This window comes from Mobula hypostoma, chromosome 3 (assembly GCF_963921235.1).
Source record: "Mobula hypostoma chromosome 3, sMobHyp1.1, whole genome shotgun sequence".
Classification (NCBI taxonomy): Eukaryota; Metazoa; Chordata; class Chondrichthyes; order Myliobatiformes; family Myliobatidae; genus Mobula; species Mobula hypostoma.
The window spans coordinates 87827657-87847614 of NC_086099.1; the positions used below are offsets into that span (position 1 = coordinate 87827657).

The window sequence follows — 19958 nt, forward strand, 5'->3', positions numbered from 1 at the left end:
AAGGAAAGAGTGCTGCTTCTGAATCCTACCCTCTTCCCAGCTCAGTTGATCCCATTTCAATAGTTGCCGTGACTGCATAACATTGGAAAGTCTCCCATTGTTCCTATTGTAAAGGAATTTGTTCAGAAGAGATTGGTACCCTGATAGTGAAGGTAATAGAGAATGCAGTGAGACTAAATTCATTATAAGAAGGCTAGCATTGAGGAAAAATTCTAGTTTTAATAGAATACTCAGAGCTGTAACTATGGTGCTGAGATTCAGTTTGCCACATCTGTCTTTGACATTGTCCAGATCTACTGTTAATATTCAGTGAGGTTTCTTCATTGTGTTTTGGAATTCAGCCAGGATCGCTTAATGAAGTTACGATTATCTCACAAGTTTGCCAAAAAAACAGTCTCAAAGATACTATTCAAATTTGTTGACCAACAATTTTAAAACGAATATTGCACACTGCAAGACGCAGGATAAGAATCACCCTGACAGATTTTTAAATGATTTAAGACAAAGGTAATGCATTTACTGTTTTGCATAGAAAGACTTCATTCTTGGTATAATATGCCACTTGGCATTTGCTGAACCAATTTTATGTATTCTTGTGCTTTGAACATATGATGAATAGCCAGCCTAGAGGACTGAGTCATCCTATTTAATCCTGGTTATTCTGTGATTTTCTTTTCAACAGCTATTGGAAGAACGCTTATTCCTCGCTATTTCAGTACAATCTTTGAGGGAGGAGTAACAGACCTTTACTATGTTCTTAAACATTCGAAGGAGTCTTACCACAATTCATCCATCACACTAGACTGTGACCAATGCAGCATGGTCACCCAGCATGGTAAACCCATGTTTACAAAGGTAAGAGAAAAAAGGAAAACTGCTGTGGAAGAAGGAAAGAAACACTTAATGTAGGTTGATCAGTTATAAACAAATCAAACATTCAGGATCAAACATTCAGGAATATTTGCTGGAATATTGTTGTTCTGAGTACTGGAAGATCACACAATATTTACATTAATATATATTTTGCTGGCCCTCGACATCAGAGATATGAACTGAATGACATTCAGAGGTGATTAAAAACTATTAAAATTTTGAAAAATGTAAAAAAATTAAAGATAAAGCATAAAGCTAAGACAATAACACTTGGGGATTATTATAAGTTCAAAGTTTAAAGTAAATTTATTATCTCAGTGCCTTCATGTCACCATATACTACCCTGAGATTCATTTTTCTTGTGGGCATTCACAAGTAAACTTACTTCACTTATTATAATAGCCTGAGTTAATTTAAGCTGTGTCCAATGCTTATTGTATTTTGATGATTTGTTTTATACTGATTTAACCTGCAAAATTTCTATTCAGTATTCAGTTATATAACATTAGTTTACTCAAAAGTGAGTAGACACTTGTAATAAACGCATTGTCATGAACTAATTTCTAACTTTATGAATAAAACTACATCTAGTTACCAATCCAAATAATTACGAACCACAACTTTACTCTGGAATATCATTGTAATTCTGAGTACGGTCGCACCCATAATTGTGCCTAACAGCAGAAGCACTTACTTCATGGTTTCTTTACTACATCGAAAATAATTTATTTTCCAAGTTGAGATTTGATGATGGGAGACTTGTTCCCAAAACTTCTTCCTTACTGCTGCTATTCAATCCTTAAGGAAGTCCAGGAGAAAGGGCAGGATGCCTTGACTCACATATTTTTTACTTTCCCTATGGAAAATGGCAGCAGCAGCCATGTTATACAGCAATGCAACAAAGACAGCATTTTGCTTTTAGCTTTGAAGGGATGATGATTGAATAAAAACCTCAAGTGGTAAGATCAAATTTAACAATGTGGAGATCTAGAGTGGACAACACACAATGCTATATCTTGCAACCTGTCTGCTCAGTGATAGAATTAATGACCATATTTAATTGCCCATTCCTTTACATATCCATCCAATTCACCCTTAAACCTGCTTCTGTTTCCAATTTAGAAATTTAATTCCTCACGCTCACTACATTCCACATATATTAATTAAATTTTGAATTCCTAATGCACCTCTCTTTTCCAAGCTTGAGACATGCCTTTTGGCATATTTGTGGCAACATTGAATATATTAATATGGTTAAATTTTTCTGTTCCCTTAAGCATCTTGAATACTTGAATATTATTGCCCCCCAATGCATTCTCTCCATATGTTTAGATGACTTAAATTAAGCACTGACTTAGTTGGATAAATTTTAAAAATACATTCTCCTTTACTTTAACACCTTGATTATCTTTGGTAAGCTCACGTTGTCAAGCAAAGCAGGTCATTAAGCTTCACTGACAATCCACAAGAACCTTGTGTTGAATTGTGGCTGCTAAAATTGTCCAGATACTTCAATTATAGCAATTACTACTTGTGTAAACATGCAATGTTTACACATTTAGCATTTTGGATTTTAGAAACACATGCATTGTTTAGGTCTTTCAGTGTTAATTTTTGTCACTTTATTTCAGGCCTGAATATCTGATGCGATAAGATCATTACTTGAAGTAACATTTTTATTTTTTTGAGAAATGTTAGAATATTTTAACAGCAACATCAAGCACACTTTATTTGAAAAATAAGTTATTTCTGTAGCTAAGTACATTTTCCCCACCTAAACAAAAGTCAATCTGATTTTTTTTTACAATTGTAGTTTGAATTGTTTTGATGGTGCTGCGTTCAGTTTCTAGTCTATGCTGTTCTAGCTGATTGCAACAGTGACAGAGTTAGGGCATGGGAATTAGATTCAACATTGCTAAAGATAGGGAAACTTAGCAAGGTTTTGACTGCAAATCATAATTCTGCCACTGTTGCAGCAAACTGTGTAGGTCTGGACATTGGGTGAGGAAATCATCTCGTTCTACATAGGCTCTGAATAAAAACTAGGATGTATTTGGCTGAATTATTTAACACTACAGTGCACTGTTAAAGGATGCCCTTTCTATCATTATTTTGTGTGCTTTCCAAATGAACAATTAAATTATTGTTCCACTTTTGAACAGTTAAAAAGAAAAACTAATTTCTAAAAAAAATTAGCAACGTCCTTTATTTTGTTATGATTTTAAAAACATTGACTTGTGCTCTTAAAATTCTTTAGGGTGTTTCAGGGAATGTCTTAACATTGCAATTTTGGATCCAAATTTAACAAAATATCCATAACCAAAGATGATAAGTAATTTCCCACTCACATAATTATCTAGTAAAATTGACAGAGAATTGGTTTTGCAACATTCAAAATTATTTTTTTAAATCATATATTGATGAATCTAGAGATAAATGTTGTGGTAATGCATAGTTTCAAAGGTGTTCCTGTTGTGCATTTTAATTATTAATAGACTCCCTTCTGTATCTTCAGGTGAAAGAATGGTATTGTCTAAATTATTTATGATTCATGCTTAAAATAGCAAAAATCAAAGAAGCTTGTGCCAATTCACTTGAAATTGATAGTGCAAAAAAATGGAAAAGGTTATATGTGTGAAAAAAGTACATGATAATTGTGAACTTCTTATCCAAATAAAAATAAAATTAAAAAAAAAAGAAATTGATAGTGCACCTCACATAGCAGAGAGTACCAAACTGATTTGCACTAGTGTGACCAGTGTGGCTTCCTTCCCACTCTCCTACCTTCATTTGATGATTGATGTTAGTAAAATATGCAGGATATGTTAATTGAAAACTCTGAAACAATGGGCATTAAGAGTTGCAAGATTTACACAGATAGTTTAGTATACCAGCCACTTCATTGGTTGAACAATGACATTTTGAATTCTGTCTAGTCCTGTTATTAACATTTCAGTAGATATCAGATGATTGTGTAGCATATGTTGGAGCAATCATTTGCATCATGTTCTCCAATTTTGATCAGTATCAGTGGAATTTGTGTCAATTTGCTTCCAGTTTCTTGCACAGATTACTTCATTAAAATACCCTCGTCAGTGACTGGTAAGTTCATCAGCAAGACCCCAATCAGAAAGCCATACTGAGCCCTAAATGTTGAATAAACGTGTATATAAACAATAGCAGACACTGAAAATAAGGATTTAAGTTCTATACACCAGTTCCAAGGAGTATGTGTTCAGATCTTTCATTCCTCTCTCCTTCCTTGCATTGTACATGTCCAGAATTGTCAATTCAGAGAAAGTTCTGAGTGATGGTTAAGTGCATCTTCATAATCAGCAAGAACAGTCAGTATACTGGTCACCCTGAGTTGCTCTCAAAAGGTTTGACAGCATATGATAAGCCTGCTGACTTAAAGGCAGTGCAATTTCAAGAAGTTTGGAATCCACAGTGTGGAGCACTTCATGAATACAGAGAGACAATGTACACTTAAAATAATTAAAAACAGCTGGGTATTCTCACAACGAAATATTTAAAACGGTTTGACTCAGAGATAAAGCCAATTTAAATTCAGGTTCCCCTGTTCGCCCAGAGCTGCATCAAATCATACAGATTAGGAGATCCTAGCTTTGATTCTCCCTTCTGAGCTGAATTAACTGCCTATTTAAAATTAACCCCAAATCCCTAAGTCAAAGAGGAGAAAATTAACTTGGATTCCCACTAGTGACCACGACTGGAAACATAGGCTAGTGTGAACAGAATCAGAGATAGTCCTGTAGCTCTCCATGGTCAGGTATGTTCTTGGCCATAAGGGTTGGGCTCACATTGTGGATACTTGGCCAGAGAGCTGGAGGATAGCTGTCTGCTTGTAGGAACCTCAGGAAAGGAGGAGAAAATTAGCAAAGCTGAAACTCTTACATGCTTAAGAACGGAGAAAGTAAAAAAAATAATTTGGTAAGATGCCAATTCATCTTCAGAACACATCCTACTTTTATGAGAGTAAAGTGGAAAACTTCAGAGACGCTCAGATGGAGGACAAACAGACTTAACATCTGACATCAACAACCGTTGATTAGTATAGTTCCAATAAAAGTCACTGGACCTGCAACATTGTCTCTCCACAGATGCCGAGTGACCTGCTGTGTGATTCAGCCTTTTCTGAATTTTGATTTCCAGGTTTCAGTACTTTGCTGTTATATTAAGAAGAACGTTTTTTTTTAAGGACATTAAGTTCCTAATTGGCTTGTACTGACCCAACTCATTTCCCAGATTTTTGGAATTCCATGACATAAACTATTCTTTATTAGCATGATGTTGGCTATCTCAGAACCCATATGGGTGGTTAGTATGAAATTTTAAATTGTCAATAGGTGTTCCCCACAAAGGTTGAAACTAAGACCCAGAGTGGGAATAGCGATGGGGCAAGATTTATTTTGCACTTAAGTCTGTTACATGTAACTAATAGCATATGACAACACTTGATAATTAGGTGTCAAAAATAGGAAATCTTTCCAAATGTAAAAAAATAATCTTGAAGATAATATTTTGATAGAAATCTTCAAAAAAACTAAGATTTTTTTTGCATGCAATGTTTCCTGCTATCATGTAATGGCGCCCAGTGATGGGCTGAGCACTTGCTAGACTCTTTCTTGTTGATTCTCCAGAGACCATCTGTGCTGGGAGCATTGATTATAACACGTCTACTGGAATTACATCTTTCTGGTTGCCATGCCAACTAATCAGCTGGTTCCCATTGCCATGGTAATAAAATGTCACAGCTCAGCAACCATAAAAGGAACTGAGCAAAACAGCAAATATTTTCTTAATTGCAACCTTTTAATATCAAAGAGATCAAAGGCGCTTTTTAAAGATCGGGGTGAAAGAGGAAAGCTGCAATGTAGATAAATTAGTCAAAAGTGTGGCATGGAAACCCAATCTCTTTAATTTTAAGACTAAATATAATATTTATGTGTTCTTTTTATTTTTACTAGTAAGATGTTCTCTTGTGTCATTTTTGTCACTTCTTCTTTCCTTCCTCCTAAATCTTGGTGATAGGTTTGTACTGAAGGGAGGTTGATTCTGGAGTTTACATTTGATGACCTGATGAGAATAAAGATGTGGCACTTTACCATCCGGCACTACAGAGAGTTAGTCCCACGCAGCATCCTTGCCATGCATGTAAGTAGCACCCTTTCATTGCTCCCATGAAGCAAGCTATTACTTACTGTCAAGATCCAGCATAACAAATGGATGCCCAACCTATGAATACTGTTTTACCATCCTTCATGCAAACACCCTCTCATCTTACCTTTTACACAGAGATGTCACCTGATAGCTCATTGTGGTTTCTTGTTCTAGCAAAATTAGCAAAAAAACGGAAAGCAAAACAAACACAATTTTAAAAAGTTTTGTACTTCATATATAATTATTTCATTGGTTGTAAAGCATGTTAGGATGTTATGAGAAATACTAGATAAAAGCAAGGTTTTACTTTTTCACACAATGAAAGTGATCATAATTTAATGCACATTATATGGTATGCCCAGTGCCACTTCATCTTGACAAATGCTGCCTCATTTTCTAATGACAAAGGCAAAGAATTTTAGTTTGACTGGAATAAAAATAAATTCAGCACCAATTAAATATGCCCTCTGAATTGCCTCTATTTCTGGCATTCATACTAGCTTGAGAAAAATATTTGGTAAATTCATTACATTTGTTTCTTTGAACATACTCAATGTGCAATCTTTCCTTGTATCAACAGCAAGCAGAAAATATTCTGATTTGTATTTTAACTCTTTAACAGCTTTAAAAAAAAGATTCTAGAAATATTTCATTATGTAGACATATTGCTCTCATTATTAACTGTTTTAGCCTACTCAGGCTGGTTCACAAATTGATAAAACTTTCCATTTTCTAAAGGTGTATTTTATTTAACATCTTTTAGACTTCATGTTGGTTGCAGTTTTATACTATTGCCGTAAAAGAATTTTCCTGTTGTGTCCAGGTTGAATGCTCTAATTACATCGAACCATGATGATCGGATCTTGAATGCAATTTTTAAAAAATTTGTGTGATCATAAGAGTGTAACTTAGTGGAAGTATCATTATTACTACAATGTTTGTATTATCTTTTGATGCCATTGGTATACAGCATGTAATTTTCCCCTATTCTCTTCTCATATTCTGATTGGTAACATTGTGTTTATTTATGTGTTTATTGCATTACAAATAAACAATGCTAGCATTAGCATTCTCGTTAAGGTTTGTAAGTACACCTGCATATAAGTCAAACAAAAAATGTATTTTTGAGTCCCACTGTAAGATTTGAAAGCTCCTTTAAATAATGTTGTAGATTAGGATCCTTATCACAGATGGCATTTAGTGTCTAAAAAGTGCTCAAGGTCAAGGATTTTTTCAAAGAACTGTCAGAAAACTCACGGGTTTGTTATTTCTGTGTTCCCTTTGAGATTTGTCAAAATTAACTAGAAATAAGGTTGCTTTTGTTTTAATTCTATGTTTTGTGCTTTTTGATCAAACACAGATTTTATTTATTTGTTACTGGGATATGGATGTTGCTGATGTTGCTGGCATTTATTGTCTATCCCTAAATTGTCCTCAAACTGAGGAAGCAGTTAAGAGTCAACTACATAAAATCAAACAAAAACTGCAGATGCTGGGATTCTGAAATAGAACCAGTATATGTTGGAAACACTCAGCATTCCAGGTAGTATCTATGGAAAGAGACACAGTTAATGCTGAGAAAGAGAAAATGCAAGTTAGTTTGTTTTCTCACTTTCACAAATTTGGTGAAGGATCTTGAAGCTGACCATTAACAGTTTCTCCTTCCACAGGAGCTGTCTCAGTAGATGAGTATTTCCAACATTTTCCATTTTATTTAAAAATCAATCACATTGATAGAAGATATTAATTTTCTTTTAAAATTTATGAATTTTTTTGCTTTCTTATCTTCGGGAAAGACATTAAATTACATCTCCATTAGCTCTCACACATAGTTGTAAAAGATCCCAAAGCACTTCTGAGGAATTATCCCTTGTATCCTTACCAACATCTGTACTTCAACTGCATCACTTAAATAGATATCTCTTGCAATGTTTGCAATGTTTGGGAGCTTGTAATGCAGATGTTAGCTGTTAGCTGGCATTGTTTGGGAGCTTGTAATGCAGATGTTAGCTGTTAGCTGGCATTGTTTCAAACATTACAACATTCTCTTTAAATGTTGCTTGACAAATTAAGCTTTGCCTCATCAAATTTGTGAATTAGGAGGAAATTGACTCGGCTAATGTTCTGACACCTTATTTTTGCATGTGAGTTGATTTATCTGTACAATTAAGAAACTTTATTAATGTATAAATCTACTTGTACTACGATTCAATGGAAGCAGATTCGTAACTATTCATGGAGTCTTGACACTTCACTAAATTTTAGGTCCATGAATTTTTTGAGATAATTTGGAATTTAGCCAGGTTAAATTGCAATCTAGCTCATATACCATCAACCCCAGCTTTCAAACCACATGGGAAAATGGATGTGGAGTAATTACTGAATGCCGTTGTCGGTTTCATCATTTCAAATAATTAGATGTGTAGCAGAATGCATTGAAAAGAGACTGCTAGTCTTGCTTTTTAGGCAGCCACTGCTGCCATCAGCATTTAATGATCTGCCTGACACATCACATCTCCCTATGCGGATACTCACTGGTGTGCTCTGTGTACATATTGCTTCACAGCTTGAAAAGGCATCGGTAATCAAGGCATACAGACAACTATGAGAAGGAAAAACAGAATGAATTACTGAATCATGATCAAGAATCTTTCCCACCCCCTTCCCCTAACTTCTCCCCATCCCCTGCAGTGCATTCTCTTACATCTATTCCAATGGAATTTGGCCATGCACCATTGAACTTTGATACATATCTACAAAGTGAAAGATAGAGCCAGCATTTTTGATGTTTCTGATTTTCAAGAAGCAAGTTATTAAATATTTATTTGAGATGAGATGGATGTATGTTCAGGGACATTAAAAAAGCAGCTTCACGAATTAATGAACATGTTGATGAATTTCTCTTTTCCACTCCTGTTCCATTGAGTTGTAGATATACTTCCACTGCAGGAACTGAATGTGGCCATTATGGTCAGAGTGTCATCTGGAGAAAACCTGAGTTGTGTCAATTTTATTGAAATTGGTGTTTGTTCTTTTGCTTGTAAGTTATTTTCACTAGTTCAATGCATCAGTAAGTTAATGTGTTAAATGAAGACCGGTTTATTTTCAATAGGATATGAAAATTATATTTATCTAATATCTGCCACAAGTGCACAAAGCAGGTTAGGTCACACTTTGCAGTTATATTATATGCTGCTTTTTTAACTTAGTTGGGTAGAAATTTGTCTTCCATTGCTTGTGTTAAATATACAATGCAGTATTGGTTCCACATTATATTCAATTTCAGAAATTGGATTAATTTGATATCAGTAGAGCTAAGCATCATCATTTATGTGCCACACAGTTAATGACCAAACCATAGTTATGACCCCAACTGTTTATAAAGAGTCATAGACGAATATGTCCTCACAATATCATTTAGAGTCTTCCCCAACTAGAAGCTTTGGATGAACCATGAGATCTGCAATCTGCTGAGGGTCAGAGCAGTGGCATTCAGGTCTGGCGACCAAGTAAAATACAATAAGCCCAGGAGCGATCTCCGAAAAGCCATCTCACATGTGAAGTGGCAATTCCAGACCAAACTGAATCACTGAAGGATGTTTGACAGCTGTGGCAGAGCTTTAATGCTATTACCTCCTACAAAGTTGAAACAAAATGACATAAGTGATAATAAAGCTTTTCTCCCATAGGAGCTCAATGACTTTTCAAAGGTTTCAAAGGTACTTTTAATGTCAGAGAAATGTATGCAATATACCTCCTGAAATGCTTTTTCTTCATAACCATCCACAAAAACAGAGGAGTGCCCCAAAGAATGAATGACAGTTAAATGTTATAACCTCAAAGTCCCCCCCCAGCTCCCCTCCCTCCTGCATGTAAGCAGCAGCAAAGCAATGACCCCCCCACCAGCAAAAAAAAAGCATTGGACCCACCACCGAGCACTCAAGCGTGCAGCAAAGCAACAGCAAAGACACAGACTTGCAGTACCCCAAAGACTACTTGTTCATTTGGTATTCAACATTCCACGGGCTCTCTCTCTCCCGTATAAGGGAGAAAGAGGTGTCTCCATTTTACAGCGAGAGGGGAGACATAACAAACAACTTGCTGGTTTATGATGTTATGCTCGTTTTGACCGTCAAAGCCTGGAGGCACCTTCACAAACTCCTATATTGACTATTACCAACGGATCCAGGTTCATCATTTCACTATGCAACTCCTAATTAATCAAAGCTTGCACTTTATTATCTCTGCACAAGTCCCAGGCCAACAACTTAAAACATGAGTTCTACTGTTCCCTTTGTAGCAATACTCACGCAGACTATTTCTCCAAATTATAACCCCGATATAGAGGATGTCCCATTGGCCAAACAATTCATCCTTCTTCTCCCAGCTGATGGGTTTCTTCTTTGTGATAGTTTGTCTCTGGAGTTCTCATCCCTTTGCATTTGAAGGCCCTCATTCTTATACCCTTTCCTTATCAGTTCAAATGCTGCATTTCAAGGTCATCTGACTGACCTGTTTCAGATTCCCATTGGATATTACAAAGGGATATACAACTTCATGTCTTAGATTATCGTCTTTTGTTCTCTTTGACTCTTCTTCAAACCAGTCAAACTGGGTCGCCCAGACACTGGGCTGAGATATTGAGATTACTGCTGCAAACCTGCCATTGTACACAATAAACAGTTCATCTGAGAATGGTTTCAAGTTTGCCAGATCATAACAGAAACTCCTTGTTTCCACATTGAATTGCCTAATTATGTTATCCCAGAGCAAGTATAATTTCAGCAGTTGACAAAATGGAGGTTACAGAGCAGCTTCACAAAATGGCAACCTTCATTCCTTCATGCACGGGACAAGAGCAAACTCATCTAGTTTTTCTACTTCCACTGTTCTTGACCCATTTGATTTCAATGTTTCCTTCCATATTTTAATGCCTCCATGGCCAACACCCAATAACCTGTGATTTCAGTCTCTGAGGTTGATGTGAGAGCATCCTTCATGAGGGTAAACTCATGGAAAACATCTGGCCTGGTACCTGGCCGAATACTAAAGACTTTTGTTGATCTACTGGCTAGAGTGTTTACCAATATCTTTAATCTCTCGCTTCAGCAGTCTGAGGTACATACTTGCTACAAGCAGGCTTCAATTATACCAGTGCCTAAAAAGAATGTGCTATCCCCGCCTCAATGACTATCATCCAGTAGTACTTATATCAACTGTGTTGAAGTGCTTTGAGAGGTTTATGATGAAGTACATTGACTCTTGCCTGGGAAGTGTCTTGGATCCACTCCAATTACCTACCACCACAACAGGTCCACAGCAGATGCCCTTTCATTGGCTCTTCACTCAACCCTAGAACATGCAGACAGCAAAGATGCATGCATCAGGAAGCTCTTCATTGACTATAGCTCTGCATTCAATATTATCATCCTCTCAAAATTAACCAGTAGCCTTCAAGACCTTGGCCTCAATACTTCCTTGTGCAATTAAATCCTTGATTTCCTCACTTGAAGACCCCAGTCAATTAGGAATGGCAACAACATCTGCTGCACCATCTCCATCAGCATAGGTGCACCACAAGGCTGTGTACTTAGCCACTGCTCTACTTGCTTTATACTTGTGACTGTGAAGCTAACCATAGCTCCATTGCCATATTTAAATTTGCTAACAACTCCATTGTCACTGGCTGAATCAAAGATGGTGACGAATCAGCATATAAGAGGGAGACAAACTCTTATGTGCTGATTCGTGACCATCTTTGATTCGGCCACAGAAACAACCTCTCACTCAATGTCAGCAAGACCAAGGAGCTAATTATTGACTTCAAGAGGAGGAAACCAGAGGTCCATAAGCCAGTCCTCATCAGAGATTCGGAGGTACAGAGGGTCAGCAATTTCAAATTGTTTGGTGTTATCATTTCAGAGGATCTGGCCTGGGTCCAACATGTAAATGTTATTACAAAGAAAACATGTCAGCACCTCTACTGCCTTAGAAGTTTGCAAAGATTTGACACGTCATCTAAAGTTCCGACAAACTTATATAGATATGTGGTAGAGAGTATATTGCCTGGTTGCATCATGGTCTGGTATGGAAACGCGAATGCCCTTGAATGGAAAAGCCTGCAAAGAATAACGGATATGGCCCAGTCCCCAAAGCTGTTCCCACCACTGAGCACAGCTACATGGAACACTGTTGCAGAAAAGCATCATCCTTCATCAAGGATCCACACCTTCTGTGCCATGCTGTCTTCTCACTGGTGCCATCAGGGAGAAAGTACAGGAAACTCGGACCCACACCACCAGATTCAGGAACAGTAATAAACCCTCAACCATCGGCTCTTGAAGCAGAGGGGATATCTTCACTCAACTTTACTTGCCCCATCACTGAACAGTACCCACTACCTATGGGCTCACTTGCAAGGACACTTCATCTCATGTTCTCGATATTTATTGCTTATTTATTTATTATTATTATTTTTCTTCTCTTTGTGTTCACACTGTTGCTTTTTGCACATTGAGTGTTAAGGGTGGTCTTTCATTGACTCTATTGTGTTGCTTGTACTTACGGTGAATTTCTGTAAGAAAATAAATCTCAGGATTGTGTATGATGACATAATGTACATTGATAATAAATTTACTTTTAACTTTAAACCAAATTGTTCACATCAGGGTTAGCAGAAATTGCAAATAAGTGTTGAAGCAAGCTTTATCCGGTGATTATAATCTGCACAAGTTTGTGTTTTCCAGTGTAAGAAAAATGCCTAAAACTCCATTATGTAACAAAACAGTTTTGTATGTTACGTGATAGAATTCTGTTAAAAATCTGTTAGCATTGCAACATAAGGTACATGCCTATGCCTCACTCTGTTGTCTTACTATGTCTCCTTATAATGCTTGGTTTGATGTAACTGGGAACAAGATTGTATTTCCTCAATGAGACTTGTAAATTTGTAAAATGGTTGTGTCTTGCATTTTGAAACAGGCCTTAACCAAACGGTTGCAGATTGCCTATGGTGCATTTTATGAGAGACCTCACCATGAGTCCAACATGAACACTTTCTTGGCAGGTGTATTCCTTAAGTGTTCTTCTTGAGAAAAATTTTCCAATCTTCTGCTGTCCCGAAGATCACTCTTCCAACTGACTTCCCAAAACTGACTCTCCAGTCCGCATTCACCAACTCTCACCCAGCCAGAGCTTCCTCTTCCTCTAATTCTCAAAATACTCCTACTTTTTCCCTCCATTATCTTCACTGTCTGTCACAATATAGTCACCTACAGCGCTTGTGGGGAGGACCCAGTCTAATACATGCAGTAGAGCATTATTTATTTATTTATTTGGCCATGCACCATGAAGTGGGCCCTTCCGGCCCTTTGAGCCACTCCTTCACAGCAATCCCTCAACCCTGGTTAACCCTAACCTAATTATGGGACAACTTCCAATGACCATTAACCTACACGGTACGCCTTTGGACTGTGGGAGGAAACCAGAGCACCTGGGGAAAACTCGCACTTTCCATGGGGAGGAAGTACAGAGACTCCTTACAGAATGGCTCCAGAATTGAAGTCTGAACTCCGAAACGCCCCGTGCTACCATAGCGTCACACTAACTGCTATGTCTCCTTGGCACGCTTTGCTGCTCAGAAGGCAACCAACAGCAAGATTTGCCAGCACCACTCCAAACTCTACATCCCACATACTACTCGCTGCTTGCTGCAGTGCCATTCTAACACACCTTTTCAACTACTTCAGTTACTAAGTCATTGAGTCTGTGACAACTCCGTCAGTCATTGAGTTGAAGCCAGGGGAGTAGTAGTGTTAATGATATACTTTACAACAGGCAGTCAGTTGTTCGGCAATGTCAATTCACTTTTTAAAAAAACCATGTCTGCATTAAGAGGAAACAGAACATAACTGAAGTCAGACCAAAGCAGGGTGATTTGTTCAGCAAATAAAAGGTCTGGAAAATTATACACAGATTATAAGCATAAAATCATCCTTAGATTCTCTCAACATTGTGGTTATCAGGATTAACTAACAGGGAATTTACCCAGTTGTTTGGACTCTGACTGGGAAAAGCATTGTTATTATTTGCAACCTTTAAGAAACCAAATTGAAAATCTGTTAGAATTGTATTTGACAGAAATAACCCAGATCGGATTTTCATTTAAATAGACTGTAATACCCTACAAGAGGTGATGTGCAAAGGCTAAATATTTTTCCTAAATCTGAAGCAGCAATGGCATTTTATCTTTGAAAGTAATTTCAAGGTTATTTTACAAAGCTAACTAATTTTAGAATCCTAAGAAGTAAAAGTTGGATATTTCTATTGACTGTAAGTTTTGTGCTCACATTGGAATGAGACACTTCCATTATTCTTGATCAGGCAACCTTATGGCTCTTTGTCACTTCAGAACAACCTCATAATGGATTGAAAATGTCAGCGCATCATGAAGTTAACAACTTCTATCTGTAAAAGCTTTACTCTTCAATTACCACCATTCAAGTGAATTCATAAGTAATTCATCTGGCTCCTTAAACATACATTAAGGTGATCATGAAAGTCTACTGTTTACAAATCCATTTGATCTCATTTTCCCCAGTGTTGAAGGAAGTGTGATAAGTGCATGCTGAGTCAATGAACATTATAGTTCACAAGGTTCATGTAAATCATAAAATTATTAGAAGCTTCACAATTTGTCTTTGAGAATAACGGAATTCTATTAGATACCTCTTCAGAATTAGTTTCTTATCTTTGCAGAGAAGAATTCTCTGAACAGTTCCAAACTTGTTTTTATTTTATCAGATATGTTATTTTCTAACTTTATATTTTTTTCAGGCACAAGACCCTCAAGTGCTGGAACAATTGTCCAAAAACATCACTCGTATGGGGCTGACTAATTTCACCCTCAACTACCTCAGGGTAAGATCAGTGAATGTTTAGTTCATTTGAGAAATAACGAGGAAAAAAATAATTTTCAGAGTCAAATTTGAGTTTTAGCCTGCGTATCTTCATTTGATAGACATGTAAAGGTAAGTCATCAACTTACTAGCGAAGAGATTCTGAAGCACAAATATTCTCATTGACGTATGTTGTGAAATTTGTTGCTTTGTGTCAGTAGTGCAGTGCAATACATAAAAATTACAATAAATTACCATAGGAATATATCAAAATCAAATAGTGCAAAGAGACAGCAAAATAGTGATGTAGTATTTATGGATTCATGGACTATTCAGAAATTTGATGGTGGAGGGGGAAAATGTTGTTCCTAAAATGTTGAGCGTGTGCCTTTAGGCTCGTGTACCTGCTCCCTGATGGTAATAATGAGAAGAGGCCATGTCCTAGATAGGAGGGTCCTTCATGATGGATGCTGCCTTCTTGAGGCATCGCCTTTTGAAAATATCCTTGATAGTGGGAATGCTTGTGTCCTTAATGGAGCTGGTTGAGTTTACAACCCTCTGTAGTTTTTTCTGATCCAGTGACTTGGCTCCTCCATATCACATGGTAATGCAACCAGTTGGAATGCTCGCCACAGTACATCTGCAGAAATTTGCTACTGTTTGGTGACATACCAAATCTCTTCAAACTCCTTATGAATTATAGCTGCTGGTGTGCCTTCTTCATTGTTACATCAAAATGTTGGGTCCAGGATACATTTTCAAGAGATGTTGACAACCAAGAACATGAAGCTGCTCAGTCCTTCCATTGCTGACCACTTTATGAGAATTGCTGTGTTTTCTCTTCATTTCCCTTTCCTGAAGTCTACAATCGATTCATTTGTCTTACTGACATTGAGTGCAAGGTTGAATGCAATGAATATGGAACTTACAAGAAGTATGCATAAATGGGTGGAGGAAAACACAATTGTTTAACAATAAATGCAGCATTTACTTAAACTCTTTTCATGAGCTGCATTTGTAGTCCTAATATCCTACAATAATGTAGTCCAGATTATTAAATTGCATAGAGTATGATTTTTATAAGAAGTACCTGTTGAAAGAATGATTACAATTAACAACACATTTGTTTGTATTGCACTTTTAATTGAGTCAATTTTTTGGTATTTTTGTTGTGTTTAGATTAATATTGTTTTAACATCACATAAAATGAGTGAATTTATGTGGACAATTCATTATGAATTGTTCATCATAAATGGGGATTTCATTTTTGATAATTGGTCTGCAAAATAAAATATGACCATATATAAATTGATTGAAAAAAAGATAAATTACACTAGAAATTGTTCTTGAAATAGCGGAGATTTTAGAGCAGATTTTACCTATTCTTGACCTCCCAAACTAGTCAAAAAGAAATGAGAAAATCTGCAGATGCTGGAAATCCAAGTAATACACACAAAATGCTGGAGGAACTCAGCAGGCCAGGCAGTCGACGTTTTTTTCCCTCTCTCTGGTCCTGCTAAAGGGTCTTAGCCTGAAACGTCGACTGTACTCTTTTCCATAGATCCTGCCTGGCTTGCTGAGTTCCTCCAGCATTTTGTGTGTGTTACTAGTCAAAAAGACATTGGTATTATGGGCCACTGGATGGACACTAGCTTCTGAAAACAGCACTGAAGTTTCTGTTTGTGCCTCATTGATTTGCCAAACATTTACTGCTGGTAGGAATTAGGTGGTGAAGGTAAGGGGTTCTGGCTAATTTCCTTTCTTTTGTTGCCTTTGTGCATACCTTCCCCATCTAAGTCCAGGCAAGCATTAGGAGGAGACAGATTTGATGGCAGTACACTCTTTCCTTGCCCTTTCCTTTGTCCCGGGGATTTAACAACATTGATGTAGTTTTGCTCTGAGCATTTTACAAATTAAGAAGAAACAGACTCCACATGCACTACTTGCTGGTTCATTCTCCCATTTCTACGCAGGTGACTCTGTCTGATAGTGGTGGGCACCTCTTGTTTCATGTATTTTCCCTCAGGAGCATGCCCTGCATCTTAATTCACATCACTGTTGAAAATGCCAGTGATTGTGGTAATCACTGGAAATCTCTCCCCAACTTGGATAACCAAATTCTTAGCTAGAGGTAGTTTTCTTCTAATATCTACTCGCAGTAGTTGCATTAACTTTAGAAAGTAATTGCGGGAAAATAGGTGTATCTTACCAGAAAATAATCAGGTATCTACGAGAAGATAATTAGCTTCATTTGAAGTTTCCATGTGAAACTGGTGGGATCTTTGACTAAATGTTGATATGAAATCAGTCTGCCAGGATATATTGCTAGGATATCTACTGCTATTTCAGTGTATCTTAAGAGAGAGGGAGAGAGAGAGTGATTAGCTTTATTTGTCATATATAGAACATAGGACATAGAATATTACAGCACAGTATAGGCCCTTCGGCCCACAATGTTGTGCCAACCCTTAAACCCTGTTTCCCATATAACCCCCCCCCAACCTTAAATTCCTCCATATATGATTTACACTGATAAATAATCTGGCTTTTTATGGCCCCTCTTCTTGAAGGAGGATGTGATCGTACACCCAGGGCACATGATTGCTAAATGACCATCCTTGGAAGTACCACAGTCAGTTCCACTTTGAATATCTCTACTTAAGGTAGAAGCATCAACTTGCAGCTCACCCAGCTTGACTGCAAACAAGATTTTGTCACCACATCTGCGGTTTCTGGCACCTTCTAGTTATATTTAAAATTAATTTTTGGGTGAACTTGAATTGATGTTTGCAGAAGGGAATTCTGAATTTATACCACTCTGCACATAGAAGTGCTCCCTCATCTCTCTCTCGAAGGACCTGGCTTTAATTTTTAAACCATGTCCCCTAGTCCCAGACTACCAAGGGGTTGAAATTTTTTTCTTCCCCATTATTATCCTCAAACCTTTAATCGCTTTGCTTCTGAACCTTCCACATCCGAGGGGATACAATCACAGTTAGAATATTCTCCCCTTGTGATTTAGCCCTTGGAGACCACATGTCATCTTGATAAATGTACACTGTTTGCTCTACAAGTCCATTATATCCTTCCTCAAATGTTGTGCCCCGATCTGCTCACAGTACTTCAGGTGTGATGTAACCAAGTTTGGTAAAGTTATAACATCTTTTTTAACCTCTTTATATTCCATTCCTCTAATTATAAGTATTTGTATCTATGTATCAGCATCCTATTAGCTTTTTTAATTATTAGGATACCCGGCCATGATAATTTAATTGTATATATCTCCAAGTATCTTTGGTCCTCCATATTTCTATCTTTGCACCATTTAAAAATTAATTTGTTTTTTCCTTTTTTGACCCAAAAAGGATGATCAGGTGGGGGAGCCCAGAATTAGGGGCATAGTAGGGGTCACACTTAGGGGTCATACTTGATGGAAAACCTTCACACAAATGTTAGTTGAAATATATGCTTGTCTTCCTGACACTCAGTCAACCAAAGAATTTTAAATCTCGGATATAAGCCAGGGTTTCAGGGCAGGCTGATAAACCTTGGTAATCAAGGAATTGATTTGCTTTCTGTGCCTGCATTGATTGTACAGTGTAGTAGTGGAGTATAATGAACATATTTCCACTACATTAGCAGACACGTGTGAAGGTGTATTTCTACCAAAGAATGTAGAAGTAGGTTCAAAAGGTGGGTTACTTCTTTCCCCTGTGCCATGTCAGTAGGAATATCCACAGCAATTATATCATGCCTAAAACAGAGCTCCTTCTCCCCGCTGCAGTTTCGAACCAGAGCTGTTGGTAACATTCAATATTCTTGCAGCCCCCCCCCCCCCATTTCCAGCCACTGCGATTGTTTGCACGTTTATGTCTTCATTATTTTTTTTAACTTTTGATTTCCTCTTCACTGCTTAATCCCACAATTTGTAGCAGTAGATAGCTATCCAAACCTTACTGAAAGTGTTGTCCACCTAATCTATCACTCATCCTTAATTCCCTTTGAATACTCATCATTAGAGTTCCCTATTTTCCCATTGCAATGCAAATCATCCCGCTGTAGATTAGCTCGTTTCTATTTTCTTCTGTCCAAAACCTAACATTTGTTATTTCCAGTCTAGGCTGCTCAAAGTTAGATAATCTAAAGTAAGTGGGAAAGAACAAAAGTCACAGTGATCTATGTGGAAGTATAGACTTGCCTTTCAAGGACTCATTTTTGTAAAACCACTTTCTTGATCCAAAGGATTGAAGCCTCAAACAGTGGCAGGCTTTAAAGAAATATAATATTCTCACATGGGAGGGAGAAGGTAAAACAAGGCTCACCACAAAACTTTGAAAGCCAACTATACTATATCTTCTGATCTTCAAATTAGTTCAAAATACTTTAAATATTAGAATGTATTTTTTTTAGAAAAAAGATCAAAAATTTAGTAGATGGGGATAAGCCATAGGCAACAGTGCTCAGATGAACAGTCCCCTCATTTCACCAGGCTTGCCTGGCTCCCTCATGGTTGATAAACCGCAGTGGAAGAAACTCCATATGTGGGAATCTCTGTCCCAATGTAGAGGGTATTCAAGGATGGAGCTGTTATGGAGAAAATATAGAAGAGATGCATTATTTAACTTCTGATGAAGAGGCACTGTACTAATATTTTCCTTTTGCATCCCCTCCACTTACAGTCAAATTAAGAGAAATCACTGGATATTTAGTTGAGGGTAAATGGTAAGGCACTGAGGAGTGCAGTAGAACAGAGGAATCTGGGAATACAGATAGAAAATTCCCTAAAAGTGGCGTCACAGGTAGATAGGGTCGTAAAGAGAGCTTTTGGTACATTGGCCTTTATTAATCAAAGTACTGAATATAGGAGCTGGAATGTTATGAGGAGGATGTATAAGGCATTGGTGAGGCTGAATCTGGAGTATTATGTTCAGTTTTGGTCACCAAATTACAGGAAGGATATTAGTAAGGTTGAAAGAGTGCAGAGAATGTTTACAAGGATGTTGTCGG

General features: G+C 37.2%; 1 protein-coding gene across 6 annotated transcripts in view; it reads left to right on the plus strand.

The window, feature by feature from the left end:
• Positions 1-19958, plus strand: part of LOC134344113 (LIM domain-binding protein 2) — a 555808-nt gene that overhangs the window by 458848 nt on the left and 77002 nt on the right. For all 6 annotated transcript variants that reach the window (XM_063043401.1, XM_063043402.1, XM_063043399.1 and 3 more), the window contains 3 exons: positions 683-855; positions 5926-6048; positions 14890-14973. In XM_063043401.1, coding sequence (XP_062899471.1) covers positions 683-855; positions 5926-6048; positions 14890-14973 — 380 coding nt within the window. The remainder of the gene's footprint in view (positions 1-682; positions 856-5925; positions 6049-14889; positions 14974-19958) is intronic.